The sequence below is a fragment of the Bactrocera tryoni genome, chromosome 3 (genome assembly GCF_016617805.1).
Source record: "Bactrocera tryoni isolate S06 chromosome 3, CSIRO_BtryS06_freeze2, whole genome shotgun sequence".
In the NCBI taxonomy this organism is placed as follows: Eukaryota; Metazoa; Arthropoda; class Insecta; order Diptera; family Tephritidae; genus Bactrocera; species Bactrocera tryoni.
Window position 1 is genome coordinate 44,998,466 of NC_052501.1, and position 24,859 is coordinate 45,023,324.

General features: G+C 36.3%; 3 protein-coding genes across 3 annotated transcripts; all 3 read left to right on the forward strand.

The window, feature by feature from the left end:
* Positions 1 to 364: 364 nt before the first annotated feature.
* On the forward strand, positions 365 to 1,169 carry LOC120770617 (histidine-rich glycoprotein-like). Its single transcript, XM_040098219.1, has 2 exons — positions 365 to 376; positions 456 to 1,169. The coding sequence occupies exons 1-2, from the start codon at positions 365 to 367 to the stop codon at positions 1,167 to 1,169; spliced, it is 726 nt and encodes a 241-aa protein (XP_039954153.1).
* Positions 1,170 to 18,639: 17,470 nt separating this feature from the next.
* Positions 18,640 to 19,367, forward strand: LOC120772666 (histidine-rich glycoprotein-like). Its single transcript, XM_040101400.1, has 2 exons — positions 18,640 to 18,651; positions 18,723 to 19,367. Exons 1-2 carry the CDS (start codon positions 18,640 to 18,642, stop codon positions 19,365 to 19,367), a joined length of 657 nt encoding a protein of 218 aa, XP_039957334.1.
* Positions 19,368 to 23,439: 4,072 nt separating this feature from the next.
* Positions 23,440 to 24,125, forward strand: LOC120770619 (histidine-rich glycoprotein-like). The gene is made up of 2 exons (XM_040098220.1): positions 23,440 to 23,451; positions 23,526 to 24,125. Exons 1-2 carry the CDS (start codon positions 23,440 to 23,442, stop codon positions 24,123 to 24,125), a joined length of 612 nt encoding a protein of 203 aa, XP_039954154.1.
* The last annotated feature ends 734 nt before the right edge of the window (positions 24,126 to 24,859 follow it).

Consider the following 24,859-nt stretch of genomic DNA (forward strand, 5'->3'; position numbering starts at 1 on the left):
ATCTCTGGTACAAAGTTCCACCCTAAGAAATTACATACCAACAAATTAGAATTAGAAATATAATTCTTAAAATAATATAAGAATAGTCGAAACTGAGAAGGCATAGAAAATTTTCGGCAATTTTTAGTCCGTCAATTAAATACATTAGATATAAAGCCGTTACTTTATTTGTAATTACCAAATAATGACAAGGTCAGCGATCTGCAGTGCGTTCGTAAAGCAATTCGAAAATACTGCAGAATCGAACGAAAGGTAGTGTGAAAGAAAAAGCTTGGAACTCAAATTTGGTATAAAAGCGTAGATTAACAGCGTACCAAGCACAGTTCCACGAGATACATCATAGCTGCTAATTTGAATAGAAACAATGGGCTCCAAGGTGAGTTCGATTAATACATTTATCTCTTACATATATGTACATTAGTATAGAAATTCTCAAATTCTTTGTTTTTTGGTAGATATTCGCTCCACTCGTATGTAGCTTCGCACTAGTGGTAGTCAGTGCCTTTCCACATGGTCATCATGGGCATGATCATGGGGGTCACAGTGCTTCCAGTCACGCTTCAGTGCATTTAGTCTCACACGACGATCATCACGATCATCATGGTCACCATGGAGACGGACACGGACACGGACACGACAATGGTCATGACTCACACGCTGAGTATCACTTCAGCTATGGCGTAAAGGATACCAAGACGGGTGATATCAAAGAGCAGAGTGAACACCGTAAAGGTGATAAGGTATCCGGACATTATGAACTGATTGAAGCGGATGGTCACAAGAGAACTGTGCACTATACGGCTGACAAGCACAGTGGTTTCCATGCGGTGGTACACCGTGAACCCACACACCATCATGTAGCTGATCATGGACACACCAGCTACCATGGTGGACACGCCGAGGTTGAATCGCACGACGATGGAGATGGTGGGGATGGTGGTCATGGTTACGAACATGCCCACGGAGGACACACTAGCTACCATGGTGGACATGCCGAGGTTGAATCGCACGATGGTGGAGATGGTGGGGATGATGGCTACAGTCATGATTATGGACATGGTCATGGTCATGGTCACGGTCATTCTAGTGGCTTTTCAATCAAACAAGAACATGGTGTTGCGGTACATCATCATGGTGGACATGATTTCGGTGGACACGGTGGACATTAGATGATTTATCTGTACAAAGCATCCATTATTGCTTATGTAAATTTGTGTAGAGAATATTTTTATTTTAGTCGAAATTGAAATGATTGTTGAAAATTGATCTGATATTATTAAAGGTACTTAAAAGTTAACAAAAACGGAAAATGTTTTGTTTTGAAAATGTTTATGGAATGCAAATTGGTTGTTTCGAAAAGACCGTGATGTGGTATTAGTAGTTGACAAGAAGCACCAACCACTTTCCCAAGCCCCATATACCTAATGATTTCTGTTATTACATTTGACTTTATACCATATTCATCGCTGAGTAAGTTAACTTAATTTAATTCAAAATGACAAATTAATATTGACTTACTTAGGTTCTACATTTAATTTCACGTCCGGCGTAATTATATTAAAAAGAACCTAATTTACTCGAATAAGATACATATAGTATATACTTGTATTATTGATTATTTAGGTATCGAAAAATATTGAAATCTTAGTTGATTTTTAACGAACGGGAATAAAAAGAAATCATTCGGTGCCAAGTCGGGACTACGCGGATGATGACTCAACAAATCGATGTTTTGAGTGCTCAAAAATGCAGTTGTATCAGTCGTTGTGTGAGAGCTCGTATTGTCGTAGCGGAGAGTGATACTTCTTCAGTGGTTGGTTTTCCTGATTCCTTGAAAGACAACATGCAAACAAGTGGTTGCATACCACACATAATTTACTGTTCTGTATGTATCAGTATGATTGCAACATGTCCAGTTTTCTTCCGACACTCTTTTTAAGCGATTGAGAAATTGTGAGCGATCTAACGTGAACAATTTTTTTTTTACAGTCAATGCTCATGCAGTACTGAATGAATGCTAGTCCTCTAATGCTCATAGTTATGTCAATCTCACGATAGACCACATGATCTTCCAATATGAGTTTGAGTACAGTATCAATAGTTTCCGGAACAAGAACTAACTATTTGCCACTATGCCATCAATAAACACTGGAGCTTCTTAGTCAAAAATTTAGTTAAATTTGACTCTTGGTGAGGTAATCGCAATTTAATTCCATTTTTTCATGTAGAAGAATATTTTAAGTTACTTTAAATAACACAAATAGTGCTCGTATAGCAAAACGTTCTGATGTCAAACTTTACGATAAAATTGAGGTACTACATATATGTGGGAATGAAACGATATGGCAGCACAGAAAAGCCAGAAGAAGAAGATCAGCAACGCGAGGTGAAGGTGTACGACGTGCGGCAAGATTGAGCAGAAGTAGCTTTAACATACTTATAAATCTATAAATCGTTTTGCTTTGTATTTATAAATCGTTTAACTTTGTATACTTAAATAATGTTTTTTAATAAACCACATCAGTAATTTGTCAGTATAACTAATCTTGCCCACAAATTTGGGGGCTCAACCTAAAAGTAATATACGTGTGTAATTGCGTGATTGGATTTTTCAAGATGGCGAATCTACAAAGCTTTGATAAAGTACGTGAAAATATACGACGAATGCGCAAGGAAGCCATTAACGCATTGCATAGATTTATTTTCGAAGACGAAGGTGATAGACGAAACAGACAGAGGCTGCGCGAATTCGAAGGTTTTAATTACGACGAGCATGACGACGAGTATGCGCAAAAGTCCGCATACATTGCATCAAATTTATCGGTAGCAGAATTGATTTCCATTTGCAACTTGCTACAATTGAGCTGCAAACAGGAAAATTTACAGTTGCACATCTTTCGAAATCTACAAAAAGGGAATTTGCTTGGTTGCAACAACAACGAAGAAGACGATAATGACGACGATGAAGATGACGACGAAGAAAATGACGACGATTGCGAAGGTGATTACAGCGGTGAAGTAGCAGCAGGCAACATGAACGACGATAGAAGCAGAAATTGCGGCGAATTGGCGGACAAGTGTACTAATCAGTCTAATCCAATTAGAAAAACCACCAACACTCATGAAAGAGAAAACGACGATTGCTTTGTATCATTTTTAAACGACGATTATGGCACCGAGAAAGAGAACACAATAACACCGAGAAGCAGAAGAGCGCAACCATCACAATTGTCTAGATTTGCAATGAATTTTCGCGATGTAGAAGAAACAGTACGACAATACGATGGAACAGACAATTTACCAGTTGAAGTTTGGATAAACGAATTCGAGGAGACATCAGCTGTTATGGGATGGGATGATTTCCAAAAGTATGTGTTTGCAAAAAAATCTATTAAGGGTACTGCAAACTTATTTCTGAACAGCGAAAGGGGAATTGTTTCCTGGGAAAAGTTAAAATATGCATTGTTGAAAGAATTTCAAACAGCAACGAACAGTGCTACCATACATAAACAATTAAGTGAAAGAAAAATCAAAAAAGACGAAAACGTACAAGATTATTTTTTTAAAATGAAAGAAATAGCATCAAGGGGAAACGTGGAGAATGCTGCTTTTATCCAGTATGTGATCGATGGCATAAAAGATTTAAATTTAAACAAAAGCATTTTATACGGCGCTCATGATATGGCGGAATTTAAACAAAAACTGAAAATATACGAAATGGTGCGATCAAAAACAAAAGATGAAGAAAAAGAAAAGAACAAGAAAGTAAATAGTGATTTTAACAAAGAAATAATAAATTCAGAAGAACGAAGTATAAATAAATTCAGAAAAACAGTGAATAATGTTGAAGCGAAAGTGGACATTCGTTGTTATAATTGTGGTGTAAAAGGCCATAAAAGTATTGATTGTAAAGACAGAGAGAAAGGTGTAAAGTGTTTCGGATGTAATAACTTTGGTCATATGTCAAAAAATTGTCCAAACAAAAGCATACTAAGTGACAAACGTAATTTACAAATTGTTAAAACAAGTAAAGATATAATGATGAAAGAAGTAGGAATGGCAGATAAGAAGTGGTTAGCTTTGTTTGATACAGGCAGTAAATTTAATGTTGTTACATATAGAGTGTACGAATTATTGAAGAAACCGAAGTTGGTAGAATCATACTTTTATTTAGTGGGTTTCAGACAAAAATCAAATGAGAACAAAGTGAAACCGATTGGAAATTTTGAAAAAAGTGTAGAAATAGACGATAACATTTTCAATTTAAATTTTCACGTCGTTAAATCAAACAGCATAGACGTTAACATTATTATAGGTGAAGAATTATACTCCCAAACTGAAGTGCGAATTAATTCAAGTGGTATTTTTGTACAAAAATTAAATACGTGTAATATATTTGAAGAACATGCGCTGATGAAAATTGATAAATGTAAAGAAGATGTAAACGTTGACCCACTTGCTAGTGCTGCTGCAAAGCAAAAAGTTTTTGATTTAATTGAACTATATACGCCCAATAAAACTAAAACAACAAATGTGAAAATGACAATAGTGTTAAAAGACGATACGCCAATTTTTTCTGCACCTAGAAGACTTCCTTTTAGTGAAAGGCAGATAATTGATAAGCAAGTTGAACAATGGCTTGAAGATGGGATTGTCGAAACTTCAGAGTCTGAATTCTGCAGTCCAGTTGTATTGGTGAAAAAACGCGATGGCACACCCAGGTTGCGTATAGACTACCGACGCATAAACAAAGTAATAATTAAAGACAGATTCCCACTGCCTTTAATTGAAGACCAACTCGATCGACTACAAGGCTCCAAGGTATTTAGCACGATTGATCTAACAAACGGGTTCTTCCACGTTGACGTTTCTGATGCAAGCCGCAAGTATACATCATTTGTAACACATAACGGTCAATATCAATTTGTTAAGGTTCCATTTGGATTGTGCAACTCTCCTGGCGTTTTTCAGAGGTATGTAAATGCTATATTTCGAGATTTTACAAAAGAGGGAATTGCTCTCCCTTACATCGACGACGTTATAATTCCGGCAACTGACGAAAAAGAAGCGCTAGTTCGATTAGAAAAGGTTCTAAACTTGTGCAAAGATTATGGGCTTCAAATTAACAAGAAGAAATGCCAATTTTTAAAAAGACGAGTGGAATTTTTAGGCCACGTTATAGAAAATAACCAAGTCGCTCCATCAAGTGCGAAAATAGAAGCAGTTATGAAGTATCCATTACCAAAAACGTTGAAACAGTTAGATAGTTTCCTTGGCTTAGCCGGGTACTTTAGAAAGTTCATACGCAACTTTGCATTAATTGCAAAGCCGCTGAATGATTTGAAGAAGCAAAACATTGTATTTAACATGGGGGATGAACAAATGAAATCATTTAATACTTTAAAAACACTTTTAAGTCAAAAACCAGTATTAAGTATATACAATCAGACGTATGAAACGCAAGTACATACAGACGCATCCATAAATGGTTACGGATGTTTTATTACAAAAATCTCCAGATGATAGTCAATGGCACCCCGTGTATTATATGAGTAAAAATACGATGGAAGCTGAGCGAAAATTTTGCAGCTACGAACTCGAAGTACTTGCTGTAATAGAGGCTCTTTAAAAGTTTAAAGTTTATTTATTGGGTTTACATTTTACCATTGTAACCGATTGTAACGCGTTTGCCAAAACAATAGACAAAAAAGATTTATGTACGAGAGTAGCTAGGTGGATAATGTTGTTGCAAGAGTATGACTACGCTATCGAACACCGTTCTGGTTCAAGTATGAAACACGTAGACGCATTGAGTAGATTTCCAATTTTAACAATTGCCATAGATGACGTTACTTTAAAGATCAAAGATGCACAAGCACAAGATGACGAACTGCGACTAATTAAAGAAATTTTGCAAGAGAAGGAAAGTTATGAAGATTATTTTATGAAGGGTGACATTTTATATAAATTAGTAAACGACTGCGAGTTATTAGTCATACCCAAATGCATGCAAAAAGAAATTATACGACGAGCCCACGAAAAAGGGCATTTCGCTTTAGCAAAAACTAAAGATATTATATCCAGAGAATTCTATTTTTCCAAACTGAATGAAAAAATTCAAAAATGTATTTCCAATTGCGTTCAATGCATCGTTGCCAATCGCAAAAGAGGAAAACAAGAGGGCGAGTTACATCCATTACATAAAATAGATACTCCATTACATACGTACCACGTCGATCATTTAGGACCGTTAGAATCCACAAGCAAAATGTATAAGTATATATTTGCAGTAATCGACGCATTTACAAAATTTTCTTGGCTATATCCTACCAAATCAACATCAGCAAAAGAGGTCATCAGTAAGCTAATGACGCAAAGCATCAATTTTGGTAATCCAGTTAAAATTATCTCTGATAGAGGTTCGGCGTTCACGTCCGACGAATTTAAAGAATACTGTCGATCAGAGAACATAAAACACGTTAAGATAACTACAGGACTACCACGTGCCAACGTCCAAATTGAAAGATTGAACAGCACAATAATTGCAGTTTTATCGAAACTAAGTATCGAAGATGCAACAAAGTGGTATCGTTATGTCGACCGAGTACAACAGGTACTAAATTCCACATATCATCGAAGCATAAATATGACACCGTTCGAAATGATGATTGGGACCCGAATGAGGTCTAAAGAAGATATTTATATTAAAGAACTCATCGAAGAACAATTAGTACAACAGTTTAATCAAAATAGAGACGAAATGCGCAACGACGGGAAAAAACAAATCCTTAAGATTCAAGAAGAAAACAAAAAATCATACAATCTGCGACGTAAAAAAGCTCATACTTACAAACTAAATGATATTGTTGCTATAAAACGCACACAATTAGGTAGCGGTTTAAAGCTCAAACAAAAGTTTTTAGGCCCCTATCGAATTACTAACGTAAAACCGAACAACACTTACGATGTCCAAAAACTGGGTAACGGCGAAGGTCCAAAAACAACAACAACGTGCGCAGAATTTATGAAAGAGTGGCTTAATACATTTGATGACGACGATTCTACTTAGTTATTCGAGACGAATATCACGCAGGATGGCCGATGTGTGGGAATGAAACGATATGGCAGCACAGAAAAGCCAGAAGAAGAATAAGAAGAAGAAGAAGATCAGCAACGCGAGGTGAAGGTGTACGACGTGCGGCAAGATTGAGCAGAAGTAGCTTTAATATACTTATAAATCTATAAATCGTTTTGCTTTGTATTTATAAATCGTTTAACTTTGTATACTTAAATAATGTTTTTTAATAAACCACATCAGTAATTTGTCAGTATAACTAATCTTGCCCACATATATTGCAACACTAGTGCTGGTCAAATCTCAAAACATAAAAGGCAATCTATTAATACTATACTCTGGTTAAATGAGCAAATATATATATGAATACATAATTACAATTCGAAAATATTTGCTCTTTAAACATTTATTAGCGATTTAGACGTTTTTTATATTCGCGCCAATATAATGTTAGTCTTCGACTTCAGACAGTTATTTTGCATTTTTAATTCATTCGAGAGTAAAAATTCAAAGAAAACATGTTATAATGAACGTTTCTGGGATTACGACTTCAGAAAATGCATCTGGTACATTCGGACATTTGGCGAACGACTGGTAAATTAGTTCACATCTTTATAAGCACTTGGCTCTTCAGTATGAAAGTTCATACGGACGGACCTGCCGTAACCGATTGATGCTAATTGACTTATACTATGTTCGGACCGACAACGAAAACATGTTTTCGTGGGAAAAACTGGTTTTCGCTGAAAACTACTTGAAAACTTACATTCCACTAATTATAATCGGTGCCTGCTCTAGTTTAATCGATTTTATTGGAAGACATATTTTGTCGGCTCTAAATTGTCACTTGATATTGGTTTACATTCCATATACAAATACAGCTATCGCTTGATATTCTCATATTAGGGAGATTCTCTTGCTCTTGCAAAACCTTGCACGGTGCAGAAATTGCAGAATTTTCCTATTTGTGCAACGGCACAACAACAAACACACGCAGAAAATTATTTGCAATGGCTGTAAAATATGTCAGACCAAAACTCATGTTTATTTTCGTGCCGTCATATATCACTAGATTCTGCAATGTGAGTCTCTTGGCCTTGCATATTTCGGTATAGGATTTTTTCATTTTGTGTCATCGTGCAATCTTGCAAGAGCAAGAGAATGCCGCTATTGATAGTTGTCAGTGAAATCTCATCGAAAACAAACATTGTCGGTCCGAACGACTTAGATTCCACAACATGCAAATGTGTTTTCAAAATATTTGCAATGTCAGTCCGAACATGGTATTAAGCGGAACCCGTCGCATGGTTTGTTGCTACGAAGTTCTGCCATAAAAAAGAACAAACTTACAAATTAGATAGCATTTTTTTTGTGAGATACGTAAAATAAAAACACCTCTCTTCAATGTAGCATGTAACAAATTGAACTGATCAGGAGTGGATTCTTCGGAGACTGAGAACACTAAAATTGTAAAAACTAAACTAAAAGTTCCTAAGAAATTTTGATTTTCGACATTTTCAGATTTTTAATGAATTTAGGTCAAAAGTATAGGATCACGAAACATTGGCAATCTTCCGATTGAAGTGACGATAAAGTAGAGCAGACTTGTTTTTGTTGTTGTTATTTTTTTTCGGTAGATTTGCAGTGGCAGTATGGAATCATATGGGGTTAAATATATTTTTTAGCATAAAAAATTGTCTTCTTCAGACTCATAAACTTTTTCAGCTATTTTTGTTTAGATCATTAGCGGACTAAATTGGCTCATTACAATTTCCATTAATTATGTTAATCCCCGGTCTACCGTATTAAAACATTTTTTTTTGGCAAAATTCGTGTTTTTTTATTCAACATTGTTCCCTTCGAGGGTCCTTTGCTTAAAAATAGGCTTAAGGCTCGGCGATTAGCTTTTCATTCGTGCAAAATTTCTTCCCAGTGAGCATTCTTTTAAGATCTGAGAACAGGAAATAGTCGCCAGATCCGAAGAATGTGGTGGATGCGGAAGCGATTTGAAGCCGAATTCATGGCTTTTTGCCATGGTTTTCATTAACTTGTGACACGGTGCATTGTCTTGGTGAAACATCACTTCAAATGCGACCTTTTTTGGCGATTTCGGTGTTTTGTCAAAAGTGAACTAGCGGAACCCACTTTGCGCAGAGCTTTCTCTTACCCAAACATTCGGGAAAGATATGACGTACACGTTCATTTGATATGTATAGAGTGCCTGCTATCTCGAACAAAAATATTATTTTGTTTCCTTTTTTGATATTTTCATCGGTATCAACCTTTTTATGGGCGTCCACAGCGTTCAAAGCCTGCGCTGCTCAATTCACCACGTCTAATTTAGCATCCCTATCCTTGGTGGTTGGTTTTCCTTGAGCAGTGTCCGGAACTCATCAACGAACCAAATTTTTGCTTCAACAGTATATTTTCACTTCCAAAGTCAACACGCGAAACTTTTTTTATCCTTTTTATCCATTTTATAAAATTAAATGAACATATTTTGGGGTATTTTATTCTGGAAAATGAATCAAGAGATCATAAACCCGACCTAGCCCCATTATACTAAATGTTGTAATTTTCTAGTTATTCTTTATAACATATATTGGTAATTTTTTGCTTTATCTTAATAAAATTGTGGTAAAATATTTTTTCAGCAAACTTTAATGCGCAAAGTAGAAAAACCAGTTAAGACCGTCCTTTAATTCTATTAGAATATGTTGGATTCCTCTAGAACACATTAGATTAATTTCTATAAGCTCTTTCGGTCCACGAACGTTATTTGCCATTTTTTATTATCCCTCGCAACATGGATTTCTCAGAAAGTCTATAAATCGTACGCGAAATAAGAGAGCCACACGCCACGCCAACGGCTTCATTTCTAAGAAACGCCAAATCATTTAAAATACTTTTTCGCATTAATGGCTTTATTTGCACCAAAGGCATACATACGAGTATATTTACTCCCACACACGCGCACGTTCCTATTATGCCCTCCCATTCCATCGACACGATTTATGCACACATTTGTACACCCACGTAGGCAACGTGTAAATCCTCTCAGAAGAGAGTGTGCAAACCGCCTGCCAACCAATTTGGCTGTTTGAGTTCGATTGTTTTTATCGGCTTACATTTAAAAATAAAAGCGCTGAGATTTAGCTGTGATTTAGCTTTCATGATGAGGGTAAGAGTACTGGGCGGTGGGAGCAGCGGCAAACACAAAATGTATGTTAAAACAAGAAGTGAAAACAAAATAAAAGAAAAAAAGGTAAAAATAAAATGTTGTTTCCTGGAAATCGAAGTCTTATTCGTCTTATGCCCCGGGAGGTGGGCCTAAATGTAGCGAAAAAGTAAGTCGTAAGTAAACGGTGGAAAATACAACAAACAATATACTGTGAACTTTCCTCCTCCCTTCGGCACTTAGTATGTGGTTTCATTTCTTTTACGCAATACAAACGCCACTGTTGTTGTGGCATTGTTACTTTTCAGTGTGGATTTTATTGCTTTTGTTTTATTTCAAATGTTTTCTTTCCCTTTTTTTTTGAACATGCACAATAATCCATACATAAACGCCTATTTGAGTGGCTTGTTTTCTTTCAACAAAAGGTGGAAACATAGTCTACGATAAATATCTTTAGAAAACTTTGCTCATTTAGGTGTTTAAGAGGCGCTATAAAACGAATATACCCCCCACTCTTGAGCATTAGGCTCAGTTCGTATTGTGGGCGGCGAAAACTTCCGGCAAAGTCGGCATCGAGAATCTGCTCAGACACTTTGCTTAAGTACAGAAAATGGATATTATTTTAAGAATGCATAGTTCTCTAGGTAGTCAAACACCTTTTATCAGGAATCTTTATAGTGAGAAGCATAGAATTTGCATTGGTGTAAATTGCCTAACACCTATACAAAGTACTGTTTATATGCTCTTTGCATAATAGCGTGAAAGGAGTAGAATAGCACAGAAGAACGCGTGTTAGGGAGCAATGGAACAAAGTTCTAATGTCTGTTATATAAAACCCCAACTTCTGCTTATATGGTTTAGCCGGAGCTTTGTTGATGACCGTCTGCTGGGTTAGTTGATATCGCTATTAACACTTGGTTATTCTGTCTGGAAGTTAAGCACCTATGTAGTGAACTTTCAGTAACCCGTTAAAGCAGCATCGCATGGTTAACGTAGATGAATAGACCCAATGATCTACACTCTTAAAACTGGAAATTAAAGTTCGAACATTTTTCTAATAGGTAAAGGGGAATAAGGAATGTATTGATTCGATTTTATTCACTTTAAACACAAGGGCATGCTGTCATCAGAAATACATATATTCTCTCTGAATTTCAATACTAGAACTCATAAGCTCACCGATATGCTCGGTGCAAATTTTGGTGTATGTGTCCTTGAAAATCTATAGATATATAATAATTGACCAACCTTATCATATTTGGTTGAAATTGGTCAGCCATTTCCTGTGATAAACTTGTAGCATTTCATCTAAAAGTAAACGGTGCCACACCCATTGTCCTATTTTTACAACAGCTTCCATAAGCGCCTTTGGTATCGAAAGGCTCGGAGAGGTCCTCCTCAAACCTGACATTGCTTCTGGAATTGTTCAAGAGACATGCTAGTTAGCATAAAGGCAGCTCCTTTTCATGCTGTCGAAAGCAGCTTTAAAATCGACGAAAGAGAGACTCTCTTCTTACGGGTCTTTTCCAAGATTTAGCGCAAGGTAAGTATCTGGTCGGTTGTTGATTTTCCAGGTCTAAAGCCACACTGATAAGGTCCAATCAGTTTGATGACGGTGGATTTTACTGCACAGAGGTGAGTGTGTATCTTCGCTGCAACAATCTAACCCGTCTACAATCTAAGACCGTCTATCACAACATGATCGATCTGACTGGTGGCTTTTCGATCCGGAGACAGCCAAGTAGCTTGATGAATTTTCTTACGCTGGAATCTAGTTCTAGAGATAACCATATTTCGGGCCACGACGCAGTCGATCCGCCTCAACCCATTAGGGGATGATTCATCGTGGGCGTTGAATTTACTGACCGTTGTGTCAAAGATACCATCTTTGCCCACCCTGGAGTTAAAGTCGCCGAGCATGATTTTGACATCGTGGCGGGACAGCTTTTTGTCCTTCTCTTCTGTCAGGGGATTGAGTCACTGATATGTTGAAGAACTTCGCTTTGATGAGGATTGTGGCTAAACGTTCATTCACCGGGGTGTATGCCAGGAACTCGGCCACGGAATCTGTCTACCGAATTCGCGCTCCTTTATATGACCACTTTTGTAAACGCCATAAGTACCTACTCGTCTCAGGCCGTGTCCCGGCCATCGCACTTCTTGGATCGCGGTGATGTCAGCCTGTACTCTTACGACACCTTTCCAACTAGTTCGTATATATACAGATGGATAGAAAGACGGGTATGGTTAAATCGACTCAGCTCGTCACGCGTATCGTTTACATGTACACTTTATAGGCCCTTTGACGTTTCCTTTTAGGTGTCTGAAAAATACTGGTGAACTTAATGTACCCTGTTGAAGGTAAAAGTAAAGCTCTGAAGACAACTACGACCTTCAATTGAGTTGTTAAACCCGGTTCAGAAATTTAACAAACATCCTTATGTTCCAAAATATCATTATCTCTGTAACTTGAATTCCACACATGGCTTCACCCTTCACCACTTAATGAAACCCAGAAAGTATTTTTTTTTATTTATTTATTTTAAAGAGAAATAATTATAAATAATAGTTCCACTTATAGATATAAAGCACTGGCTGCCAGGGCCTTCAGCTAATGTTATAAAATCTTAGTCTATTATGTTTTCATTTGTGATCGATTTATATAACGTAAATTTAGATACAATAAAAAGATAAATTTCAAAGCAAAAAAATGGATGCAAATTTTGAATACACATGGTCACTTTACCCTCGTTGCGGCACGTCTTCCCATTATCCAATCGCCAAAATTTTTTGCAGAACATATTATTATACTCTAATGCAACTTTTGGGGGGGTGTGATGCCCTATACGCTATATTTTTTTTCTCCCGTATAGCTAAGGTGCACCCTAGGATGCATGTATGTAACTAAACTAAATATTTAATTTGCAAAGCGAAATATATTTAGATATGATTTCTATGTTACTGTCATCAGTCCGTTCTAGATATAAAGAAGGTTTTTTGTTAGAAAAAACATTAGCTCTGATTCGTTGAAGTGCCGGGCAGGTATCGAGGAGGTGTATAACTGTGACATCATTTGATCCGCAGAACACGCAATTTGGTTTATTTACGCCATTTAAGATGTGAGCATGTGTAGCAGTTGTGTGTCCTATTCGAAGTCTTATAAATGTACTTATATTTTTACAAGTTGCTTTTCCTGGGTATAAAGGCTTTGTTCCCGCAGGATTAAATTTTTTGTAGTGGTGATCGTAATTACTCCACCCTCTTACTTGGATTTCATTTACGTATGTTTCAACAAGTCTGCGTATATCTTTATCGGCGAAATAGTCAAAGAAGTGGAGTGGTTGTTTGGAAGCTTCTTTAGATTTTTTATCGGCAATTTCGTTGCCACGAATTCCGATATGGCTAGGCACCCACATTATTTTTATACAGTTATTGCTTTGCAATAGCATGCTACGAATATTGGATATTAAAGATGTATTATTGGTATTAAATATAGCTTCAATTGCCGATCTACTGTCGGTACATATAATGCATTTATTTCCCATTCGGGAAGCAAATTGTACTGCCTCAAATATTGCGGCTGCTTCGGCAGTAAATACCGAGCAGTAGGAAGGCAAGGAACCGACCATAATAGTAACACCTAGCTGGTTTGTCACAGCAAACGTTGTGCTAGTGTCTGTGGATCCGTCCGTATAATACAAGTTCCAATCATCATTTAAGGACTCTAATACAGCATTAAACATTTGTTTGTATTCATTACTACTGGTAGAATATTTTGGGTAGGTACTTAAGTAGGATGTTGATGAGTGATGAATTTGGAAGCGCACTTGGAGGATACTCTGAAGATTTAAGAAGTGATGGAGTGGTTACGATGTTCAGCTGTTAAACTAGACTAATCTTAAGATTTCGTATAGAACAATTGATTTGCGAAAAAATCAATTCATTTCTGCAGTGAAGTAGCCTCGGTATAAGCTTCATGGTGTTACGCATGGTCCGGTAGTTTATATGTGGTAATCCAGCTTCAGATAGAATTGCCTTAATTGGTGACGTTGGGAAGGCTCGAATGCTTCTTCTGACTGCTGCGTGGTAGGGTGCGTTCAAGAGCTTAATGTTTTTATTAGCGCAATGTCCGTAAATACAAAGTCCGAAGTCAATTTTAGATAATATTAAAGCTTTTGTTATATTGACAAGAGTATTTGTATGTACTAAGCAGTATTTAGAAGATAAGAATTTAATTATATTCAATCTAGAAAAAAGACTTACTCTAACATATTTACAATGCTCTTTGAAAGTTAATTTGTTGTCGAAGTCCTAAGATTCTTAATTTATTAGTATGTGGGAGATCAACGTTTGAAAATGATATATTAAGAAAGGAGCACTTTTGTTTCCGACATATGTGAAAAGTTTTACATTTGCTAGGCGATATATTAGCGCCTGAAATTTTTGACCAATTACTTATTTTATTCAATATATTTAAAAATATGTGTTTAACTTGGTTTAGATCTTGGCGTTTGCTTTGGCAAACCACATAACTCTTACAGATATTATTTTCTTCAGAATTTTGGACATGCAAGGAAGTAAGGATATGGGTCTATAATTTTCTATTTGAGAAGTAGGTTTATTGGGCTTGGGGATGGGAAGGATGGAAGCTGTCTTCCACTCCTGTGGATAGATTTCCTCGTTGAGGATTTTATTGTAAAGAGAAATTGTAGGTATTTTAAGGGATCGAGGGAGACTTTTAAGGATGGGATAGGAAATTTTGTCCAATCCTGGAGTTTTACCAGTCATCGATGCAATTGTTACATCGAATTCACTTAATGTGATGGGAGCATCTGCTTGGACGGCTCTGGGTGAGGGAAATGGGTTATTGTAGTTTTCAGAGATTGTTTGGCTTTTTAAGGTGTTGAAATCATTGTGAAAATTATGACTGTTGGAATTATCTGACCATGTGTCCGCAAACTTCTGAGCAATGTCTTGAGGGTTATAAATAGGACCTTGGGCTGAATGTATAAATGGTATGCTGGATCGTTGTGAGGAGCCTGTAAGAATTTTAATGTCTGACCAAATTTTTTTTGTGCTCGAAAATGCGTTGATATTGGCGGTGAGTGTTTCTAAAGCTTTTCGTTTGGTAGATTTTAATTCTTTCCTAAACACCGCGTTCGCTTTTTTATAGCTTATGAAATTATTGTCAGTTCTGGAATGTTTGTATTTGGACCATAATTTTTGTTTATTGTTCCTTAAAATTGTTAGGAGATTTGACCAATATGGCAATTTAGCATGGAAATGCTTGGTACTGGACTAGGGTATCGCGTAATGTGCTGCTGATCGGATGATTGTTTTAATGGCGGCAGCTTCAGCGTTTATGTTTTTTGCCAGGGGTTTGTTGTCCGAAAATAAAACAGAAAGACGATGAAAGTTTGCCCAATCTGCCTTCTCCGTTAAGAACTTTGATGTGGGTCTTACTTTATACCAATTAGGGATGGAAATGGAGGTTATAATCGGAAAATGGTCACTATTATGGAGGTCTTGAAGTGTATTGGAGGAAAGTTTGGGTGCAATTGGTGTGGAGGCAAGGGTGATGTCGAGATGGGTAAACGGTTTATGAGTGGAGAAGTGAGTGGGTGATCCATCGTTAAGGACGACTAGGTTGTGAGAAAGTATTATATCCTCAATGATTTCTCCTCTTTTATTACTAGCAGAAGAACCCCACACAAAGCATTAAAATCTCCTAACAAAACAATTGGGGCAGAAACAGTGGTGATGATATTACTAAGGCCCCTATTAGTAAAGTTCTGATGAGGTGGGATGTAGAAATTGACAATAGTGATTTTGAAGCCTATGTCAATTTCCAACGCCAAGCAGGAAATGCAAGAAGTGACCAGGATGAGTTTATGGTTGATGGAGTTTTTAACGAGAATTGCAATGCCTTGCTTACAGGAAGTGTTTTGACTGCTATTAGAAAAGTAACTTGTGTAGTTTTTAGGAGAATACGCTATCTTATTAGCGGGGAGATGCGTCTTTTGTAAAGCAACGATTTCAGGAGAAAACTCATTAATTAAAATATTTAAATCAGGGTAATTATTAAATAGTCCGTTTATATTCCATTGTAATATTTTAATCATATTTCATTTGTACTTGGAAGTCTGTAGGGAGGTAGGATAAGGGGGGGGAAATGGAAGCGGGAGTATCAGAAGAGGTAAGTTGGGAAATAAAATTTGCGATAGTTGTTGTTGTTGTTGAGTCATCGACTGGAAAAGTGGTTTGACTGGTATTTATTTTGGTTGTTTGCGTTGTTTTCTTTTGCTTCATCGTTCGTTATATTAGTATCGGGGTTGTTGTTGCTCGAACGTATTTGTTCTGCTTGGGTTTCATTATTGTTTTGATTTGGTTGTGTATTGTTTGATTTTTTGATTACATTAGAAAAGGAAAGAGGGGTCTCGTTAAGAGGTGATGGTATTTGCATTTTTTGCATTTTGATCGCTTCGTGCATAAAGCACTTACTATCTGTTTTAATCTTTATTACTTGTTTCAATTGAACAAACTTTGGGCAAGATCTACTGGAAGCGGGGTGGTTGCCAGAGCAGTTTGCGCACAAAGTGCGAGAGCATACTTCTGGAGAGTGAGGAGGGAGAGCGCATGAGTCGCAGGTGGATGTTTTATTACATCGCTTTGATGAGTGGCCGAACAATTGGCAATTTTTACACCTCATGGGATTTGGGTAGTATGAGCGTACTTTAGTTGTGTACCATGATACTTCCAATTTCTCAGGCAATTGATATATATCAAAAGTGAGTAAAACTACTCCGCTAGGTACTTGTTTGCCATCAACATATTTTGGAAATTTGTAAACTGACGCAACACCCTGGGCTTTCAGGTTTTCAATAATTTCATTTTCTGAAATATCATTAAGACATGGTGCGTAGATTGTGCCTTTCGAGTAATTCAGGTTGTTATGCAGCTCAATTTTTACATTACATATCCCGTGTAAAGTGGTTGTTTTACAAAACTTGTTTGCGATATTATCGTTTTTAACAAAAATTAATAAATTTCCGTCTTTTAGTTCGGATATATTGATGATTTCTGAACTAATAGCTTTTAAAGCTTTATGCACAGCAAAGCAAGAGTACTTGTTTAAAGGTTTTATTGAGTTTGATGCACTTGCCACTAAAAATCTTGGGTTATCTTTCTTAATTAATGGTAAAGCGGGAAACAAGTCTTTAGTTATAGATTGAAGCTTTTTTCTTTTTGCTTTTGGTCTTGATAACAGGGCGAACCTGTTTTGCCCGAGAGGGGGGCCCTCAAGGGGCATTATTGCTTATGAAATATACACAATTAGTAAAAGCACACGTGGCTTACCAATGGAAGAAAATTTGTTAATGACTTTGCTGACAACACAGGAGAGAAAAATTACTCAAAAAAGACTGCGAAACACTGAAATCACTTTAAGCACAACCGTATGCGTTGGATATCAGTCGATGACTGACCCAGAAAGTATGTAATTAGAATGTGGCATATTATTAGTATGTGGTATTGGCTAAAATAAATAAAATCGATGGAGGATAATTTAGTATAATTTTTGCTTCGAGTTATCCATTCACGATTTTATCGAATAATGAAGTTGATCCCTGCGAGTCTGAAGTTTTCGGTGTCACCGGAACTTAGCTCTTCCTTAGTTGTTAATAAAGAAAATTGTTCATTTACTAGAAGATAGGAGAGGAGAAATGGGTTGCAATGTCACCTTATAATAGGTAAACAGTTGCCTATTTTAATGAGAATGTAGACTAGGACTTTGTCTTACCGAATCATACACAATTCAACGTTCCACTCCGTCAAAGTAATAGAATCAATGCTGCAAATCGTTATTTCGAAAATTATGTACATTAGGTCAAAAGGTGTTACATTACTTATAATTACACTACTCAACAAATATATAAGAAAAATGTGCTACTGATGTATTAAGAGATCTGTGGAGTATTTGCGGTGTTCAGAGTACATATATTTAAGTTCAAAAATATTTCGTTCACGAATAGCTTTTGCCACTTAAGTTAATGGTGGCGATTCATACCCTACACCCCTTGACTGCAACACAAAAAATCCCACGTTTGGAAATGTTAACATCATGTCTTGTTTTAGCAACCCAAAATTAAAAAAAAACAGCCTCTAATATTACAATCGCAAAATGACAGTAAACAGGTGTTGCCAAATTACTTCAAGGTCAGCGATCTGAAGTGCATTAGTGCGGCAATTAGAAAATGCTGCAAAATTGAACGAAAGATAATATAAGAGAAAATGCGTGGCACTCATATTTGGTATAAAAGCGCAGGTTAACAGCAAATTAATCACAGTTCACCCAAATCCATCAAAGCAGCTAATTTAGTTATAAGCAATGGGCTCCAAGGTGAGTTCGATTGTTATTAATTTTATACATACATTACAATAGAATTTTTAAAAATCTCTATTTTTCGGTAGGTATTCGCTGCTCTTGTGTGTTGCTTCGCACTGGTGGTGGCCAGTGCCTTACCATACGGCCATCATGGACATGGTCATGGGGGTCACAGTGCTTCCAGTCACGCTTCGGTGCATTTAGTCTCACACGACGATCATCACGATCATCACGATCATCATGGTCACCATGGACACGGACACGGACATGGACACGATGATGGTCATGATTCACACGCTGAGTACAAATTCAATTACGGCGTTAAGGATACGAAGACGGGTGATATCAAAGAGCAGAGTGAACATCGTCATGGTGATAAGGTCTCCGGACATTATGAACTGATTGAAGCGGATGGTCACAAGAGAACTGTGCATTATACGGCTGACAAGCACAGTGGTTTCCATGCGGTGGTACACCGTGAACCCACACACCATCATGCAGCTGAACATGGACACACCAGCTACCATGGCGGACACGCCGAGGTTGAATCGCATGATGGTGGAGACGGAGGGGATGGTGGTCATAGCCACGGTCATCATTATGGACATGGTTATGGGCATGGTCATGATCATGCTCATGGTCATTCGAGTGGCTTCTCAATCAAACAAGAACATGGTGTTGCGGTACATCATCATGGTGGTCATGATTTCGGTGGACATGGTGGCCATTAGATGATTTTTCTGTACCAATTGATGATGGATTTTTATTGTTGTTATGAAGAGAATATTTTTACTTTAGTTGAAATTGAAATGACTGTTGAAATTGATCTGATATTATTAAAGTTACTTAAAAGTTAACAAATATGGAAAATGTCTTATTTTGAAAATGTTTTGAAAATGTTTTTAGAATGCAAATTGATTATCTCGAATTGAATATCCCTTTAAATAAATTTGCTTAAATGCCTACCAATTCATAGAGCCACATTTCGCACTTAGAAGTAACCGCAATCCATCTCTACAATTTTTAGGTCAGAGAAATTTGAAGGGTTCAATTTATCCAAGGCTAGTTAAGCTGTTAAGAACTACCACAAGTTTTTTTTGTGAACTTCTTAATATACACTTATATTCTTAAAATAATCCTCAGCAGTTGATTATCTCGAATTGAATATCCCTTTAAATAAATTTGCTTAAATTCCTACCATTTCATAGAGCCACATTTCGCACTTAGAAGTAACCGCAATCCTTCTCTACAATTTTTAGGTCAGAGAGATTTGAAGGGTTCAATTTATCCAAGGCTAGTTAAGCTGTTAAGAACTACCACAAGTTTTTTTTGTGAACTTCTTAATATACACTTATATTCTTAAAATAATCCTCAGCAGTTGTTTGAAATCTAAGTATGACGTCTTTAAAATACGTGCTCTAGGGTTAAGTGGCAAAGTTAATTTATTATGCATATTTCCTGAACATCATAATAAGTAATATTCAAAAACATAGTAATATATGTATAATAAAGATATTTTCAGAAAAAAGATGATTTTTTGTTCCTGATAAAAGATTCAAACTGCAGATCTAACCATTCCAGTTTTCTCCTTCTCCCAAGAATATGAAGATCCCAGAATAAAACACATACCGTGAGGACTTCCGTGCCTGTCATACCTATGAGAAATAGAATCAACATCTTTTCATTTGATTTTTGTGATCAGATACTAATAGTTGACAACAACCGTTCAGTACTTTCCGAAGCCCTCATGTACCATTATAATGATTTCTGTTATTACATTTGACTTAATACCATATACCATATCGATCAGTAATATTAAGATACAGATGAATACAATCCAATATGACAAATACTTATCGGCTGTAGACTCCCGCTATTTTCAAAAGTCAAAATCGGGGGCATATATACAGATCTTTTAGATAGATTACATTTAAAATAATAAGAAACATATATTAAAGGTTATAGACTGACTTGGTTCCTACATTTTGCTTAATGTCCTCGAATAAGACGTATGTATATACATATGTAGGTCTCAAAACGTATGGCACATCCATCGTTGCGCAGTAAAAATACAAAGAAATGTAAATTATACATTATTATAATTCTGTATGTCACACATTCGTCTATATGCACATAATAAGGTATAATAATTTATTTAACAAGTAGTCTTTAAGACCTATTGATTATTTTCCTGTATAATTTTATGCTTTTCTTGCGGCACAGATGTCGAAAGCTTACATAGCGCACTGAGCAACGACGATTGTAAGAACGGAAGGGGATAGAAAAAATGCAATATTTTTGGAATGGCATGAATGAAAAAACATTTTTTTGCAAATTATTAAAGTTGAATTTTTTCCGTTTCGTTTTTTTCGCGTAAAGAACACATGACAAATATCAATTATTTAAAAAACAATTTTGACAAATAATTTTATTTAAACAAATGGATCGTGAAAACATATACATACATATGTAATATTGCACGATCATGCTTCTTTGACTTCACAAAATTTCATTGATTTTTCTGCAGCAGTTTATGAGAAAATAATTTTACAATTTTATCGTATCTTCAATTTCAACCTTCAATAACTTTAACAAAAAAAAATTTTGACGAAATATTTATATCACAGGGTATGTGTCTGGTCCACTTTCTAATTAACTGCTAATTTTCAAAATCGTCGATTTTGCGAAAATTTCATGGACCACTTGACGTGGTTTGACCCAACAGTATAATTTTTTCGGAATCTCTAACGTGTTTCCGAACCCGAAAAATCTGAGTTTACGTATCACCTAAAACTAATCGAGATAGATATAGGGTTATATATATACATTATAAATGATCAGGAGACGAGGAAAGTTGAAATCCGGTTAACTGTCTGTCTGTCCGTCCATGCAAACTGTAACTTAAGTAAAAATTAAGATATCTGGATGAAACTTGGTGCGTGGATTCCTTAGTACAAAAAAAAATTTCGAGTTCGTAGATAATCGAACCACTGACACGCCCACAAATCTCCATTAACCAAAAACATATACTATATAGTGCCATAACTAAGCGCTAAGTAGCAAGGGGCACCCGTGGGCAACATTTTTTGAAGACTGGGCGTGGCTCAGCCCTTTAACACGTTTTATGTACAAATATTCTGAGTACAAATCTTATAAGTACTTCTACAGACAGTGTGAAAATGGATGAAATCGGAGGATAACCCCGCTCACTCCCCATATAACGGTACTTAAAAACTACTAAAACCGCGATAAAGCAATAACTAAATATGCCAGAGACAATTAATTTTGCCTCAGAGAGTGAATAAGACGGCTTTATTGGAACACCGCCCACTTTTTAGTCAAGTCCCATATCTCGAGACCTCACCAACCGACTTCAACAAAATTGGTACGTAACATTTCTATCATATTTCTATATCACAGTGCAAAACTAGGCGAAAACGGACTACAACCACGCCTTATTCCCATATAACCCACTATTTTAAATTCCACTAGATTATTTCACTTTTCAGTACACAAATTAAGAAGCAATTAATATAACGGGATAAAACTTTACGCGAATTGACCAAAAATTGTTCAAATCCAACAAAAACTGTTGAAGCCCGTACATACCCAATGTTTAGACCCGGGTAACTATAGTTGGATCGGGTCAATGTGTGAGATATATAATTGAAATTAAAGGATAATCCTTCTCTGATAATGGTATGTCTGTATGTCAAATATGGGATGATCTGGACCATTCCCTTAGCTCCCATATACCCAATATAAAGATTTTCGAATTTCCGGGTGACTTTGTACCGCATATATTGGCCAATATGTCAGTTATCTCGATGAAAAAGAGAGAGCGTGTTTGGCTCTTAAGAGTATATTTTTGTGCCTAAAATAAATAAATTTGAGCGAAAACTTGACTTACCCACCACACATATGTATGTATAACTAATTTACACAATTTTCGAACATCCCGCTGACTTTACTCTATATGATGGGTTTTACACCTTAAAGTATTTCCCTGGCTTTGGTTATTAGCTTATATCAATGTGAAATAAGAGATGATGGAAAACAAGTAGCTTTCGTTATTGGATATACGGTTTTGTGAAATCTAACAAAGTCTGATTTGAGTAGAATGGATTCATTATCGACTGAATTTTTCAGTTCGCTATAGAACCCGCCACAATTTTTTTTTTAAACATTCAAGGATTACGACTTCAGAATGTGCATATAATGTTTTCGGTCATTTGATTAAATGTCAGTATGGAAGTTTAACAACCTATTGATACTGAGTGACTTATACGATGGGTTCTGGTATGGAAACACTGGTAAGTTCCAGCCTAAAAAATTACTTACTAATAAATTAGATAGCACTTTGTTTTGTTTGTGACGCTAGAGTAGAGAAATTCGCAGATTGTTTACCAAACCATATTTTCAAATGTGACCAAGATACTGATATTTGCTTCAAAGGAAAAATTCAATTCAACACATAGGTTAAATATAATTCCTAAAAGAATATAAAACTAGTTAGACCGAGTAGACATAGAAAATATATGGCAATCTAATGTATTTAACTGTTAGTTAATCAATTAAATACATTCGATTTAAAACCGTTATCATATTTATTATTACGAAACAATAACAAGGTCAGCGATCTGCAGTGCGTTCGTAAGGTAATTAGAAAATACTGCAGAATTGAACTAAAGATAGTGTGAAAGAAAATGCTTGGAACTCAAATTTGGTATAAAAGCGCAGGTTAACAGCAAATTAATCACAGTTCACCCAAATCCATCAAAGCAGCTAATTTAGTTAGAAACAATGGGCTCCAAGGTGAGTTCGATTGTTATTAATCTTATATTATCTTATTTACAATAGAATTTTTCAAAATCTCTGTTTTTCGGTAGGTTTTCGCTGCTCTTGTGTGGTGCTTCGCACTGGTGGTGGTCAGTGCCTTACCATACGGCCATCATGGATATGGTCATGGGGGTCACAGTGCTTCCAGTCACGCTTCAGTGCATTTAGTCTCACACGACGATCATCACGATCACCATGGAGACGGACACGGACATGGACACGATGATGGACATGACTCACACGCTGAGTATCACTTCAATTACGGCGTTAAGGATACGAAGACGGGTGATATCAAAGAGCAGAGTGAACATCGTCATGGTGATAAGGTCTCCGGACATTATGAACTGATTGAAGCGGATGGTCACAAGAGAACTGTGCACTATACGGCTGACAAACACAGAGGTTTCCATGCGGTGGTACATCGTGAACCCACACACCATCATGTAGCGGATCATGGACACACCAGCTACCATGGCGGACACGCTGAGGTTGAATCGCACGATGGTTTAGATGGTGGGGATGCTGGCTACGGTCATGATTATGGGCATGGTTATGGACACGATCACGGACATGGTCATTCCAGCGGCTTTTCAATCAAACAGGAACATGGTGTTGCGGTTCATCATTTCGGTGGACATGGTGGTCATTAAAAATTTAGGCAAACAAAATTCATAACGAAAGTTTGTTGTTTTATATAAAAAATAATTTTGTTGCGATTGTAATTTAATTTTTTATTGAAAATTGTTCTGATATTATTAAAGTTATTTAAAAGTTGATCCTTTTTTTAAATATGCTACGTAAAGAATAGAAAAATCTTTCTGTCTAATTATTAAAGGGCTTCAAACTCGATAATTAGACAGAAAGACTCATACAGGGTATTTACTTCTTTTTATTTACTGTTTATAATTGACAGCAATTGAATAGAATTTTCTTTCAGGGACTTTTTCGTTTAAGGTTTATAAGGTTTGGATTTAAGTGACCACGTTTATGATCCAATCTTCGGAATGATGGAGTGTTCAAACATCTGAAACTTAAACGAGGCGGACCGGGGTTTATGCCTTTTCATATGTCACATGAATTTTGAGCTTCCTGGCATTATAAAATTTCCCCAATATCTGGTTGACAGCCAGTCAGTTAAGTTCTAGTAAAAAAAAAGTAGTTTTGGTTAAGTCAACCAGAACCAGATCCTATCTGACAGATGGCTGCTAACCAACATTGAAGTCATTTATTTATTAAGTCATTAAATTATTTGTATTTTTGAATACAATTGGTTTTTGTTAATGGAAGTATGCTAAAAGCTCTCCAATAGTTCTATAGTACAAATCGAATTTTAGTTCATGTTTCCGAAAATAATTACTATTCATGAGAAAAAATGGCACTATTA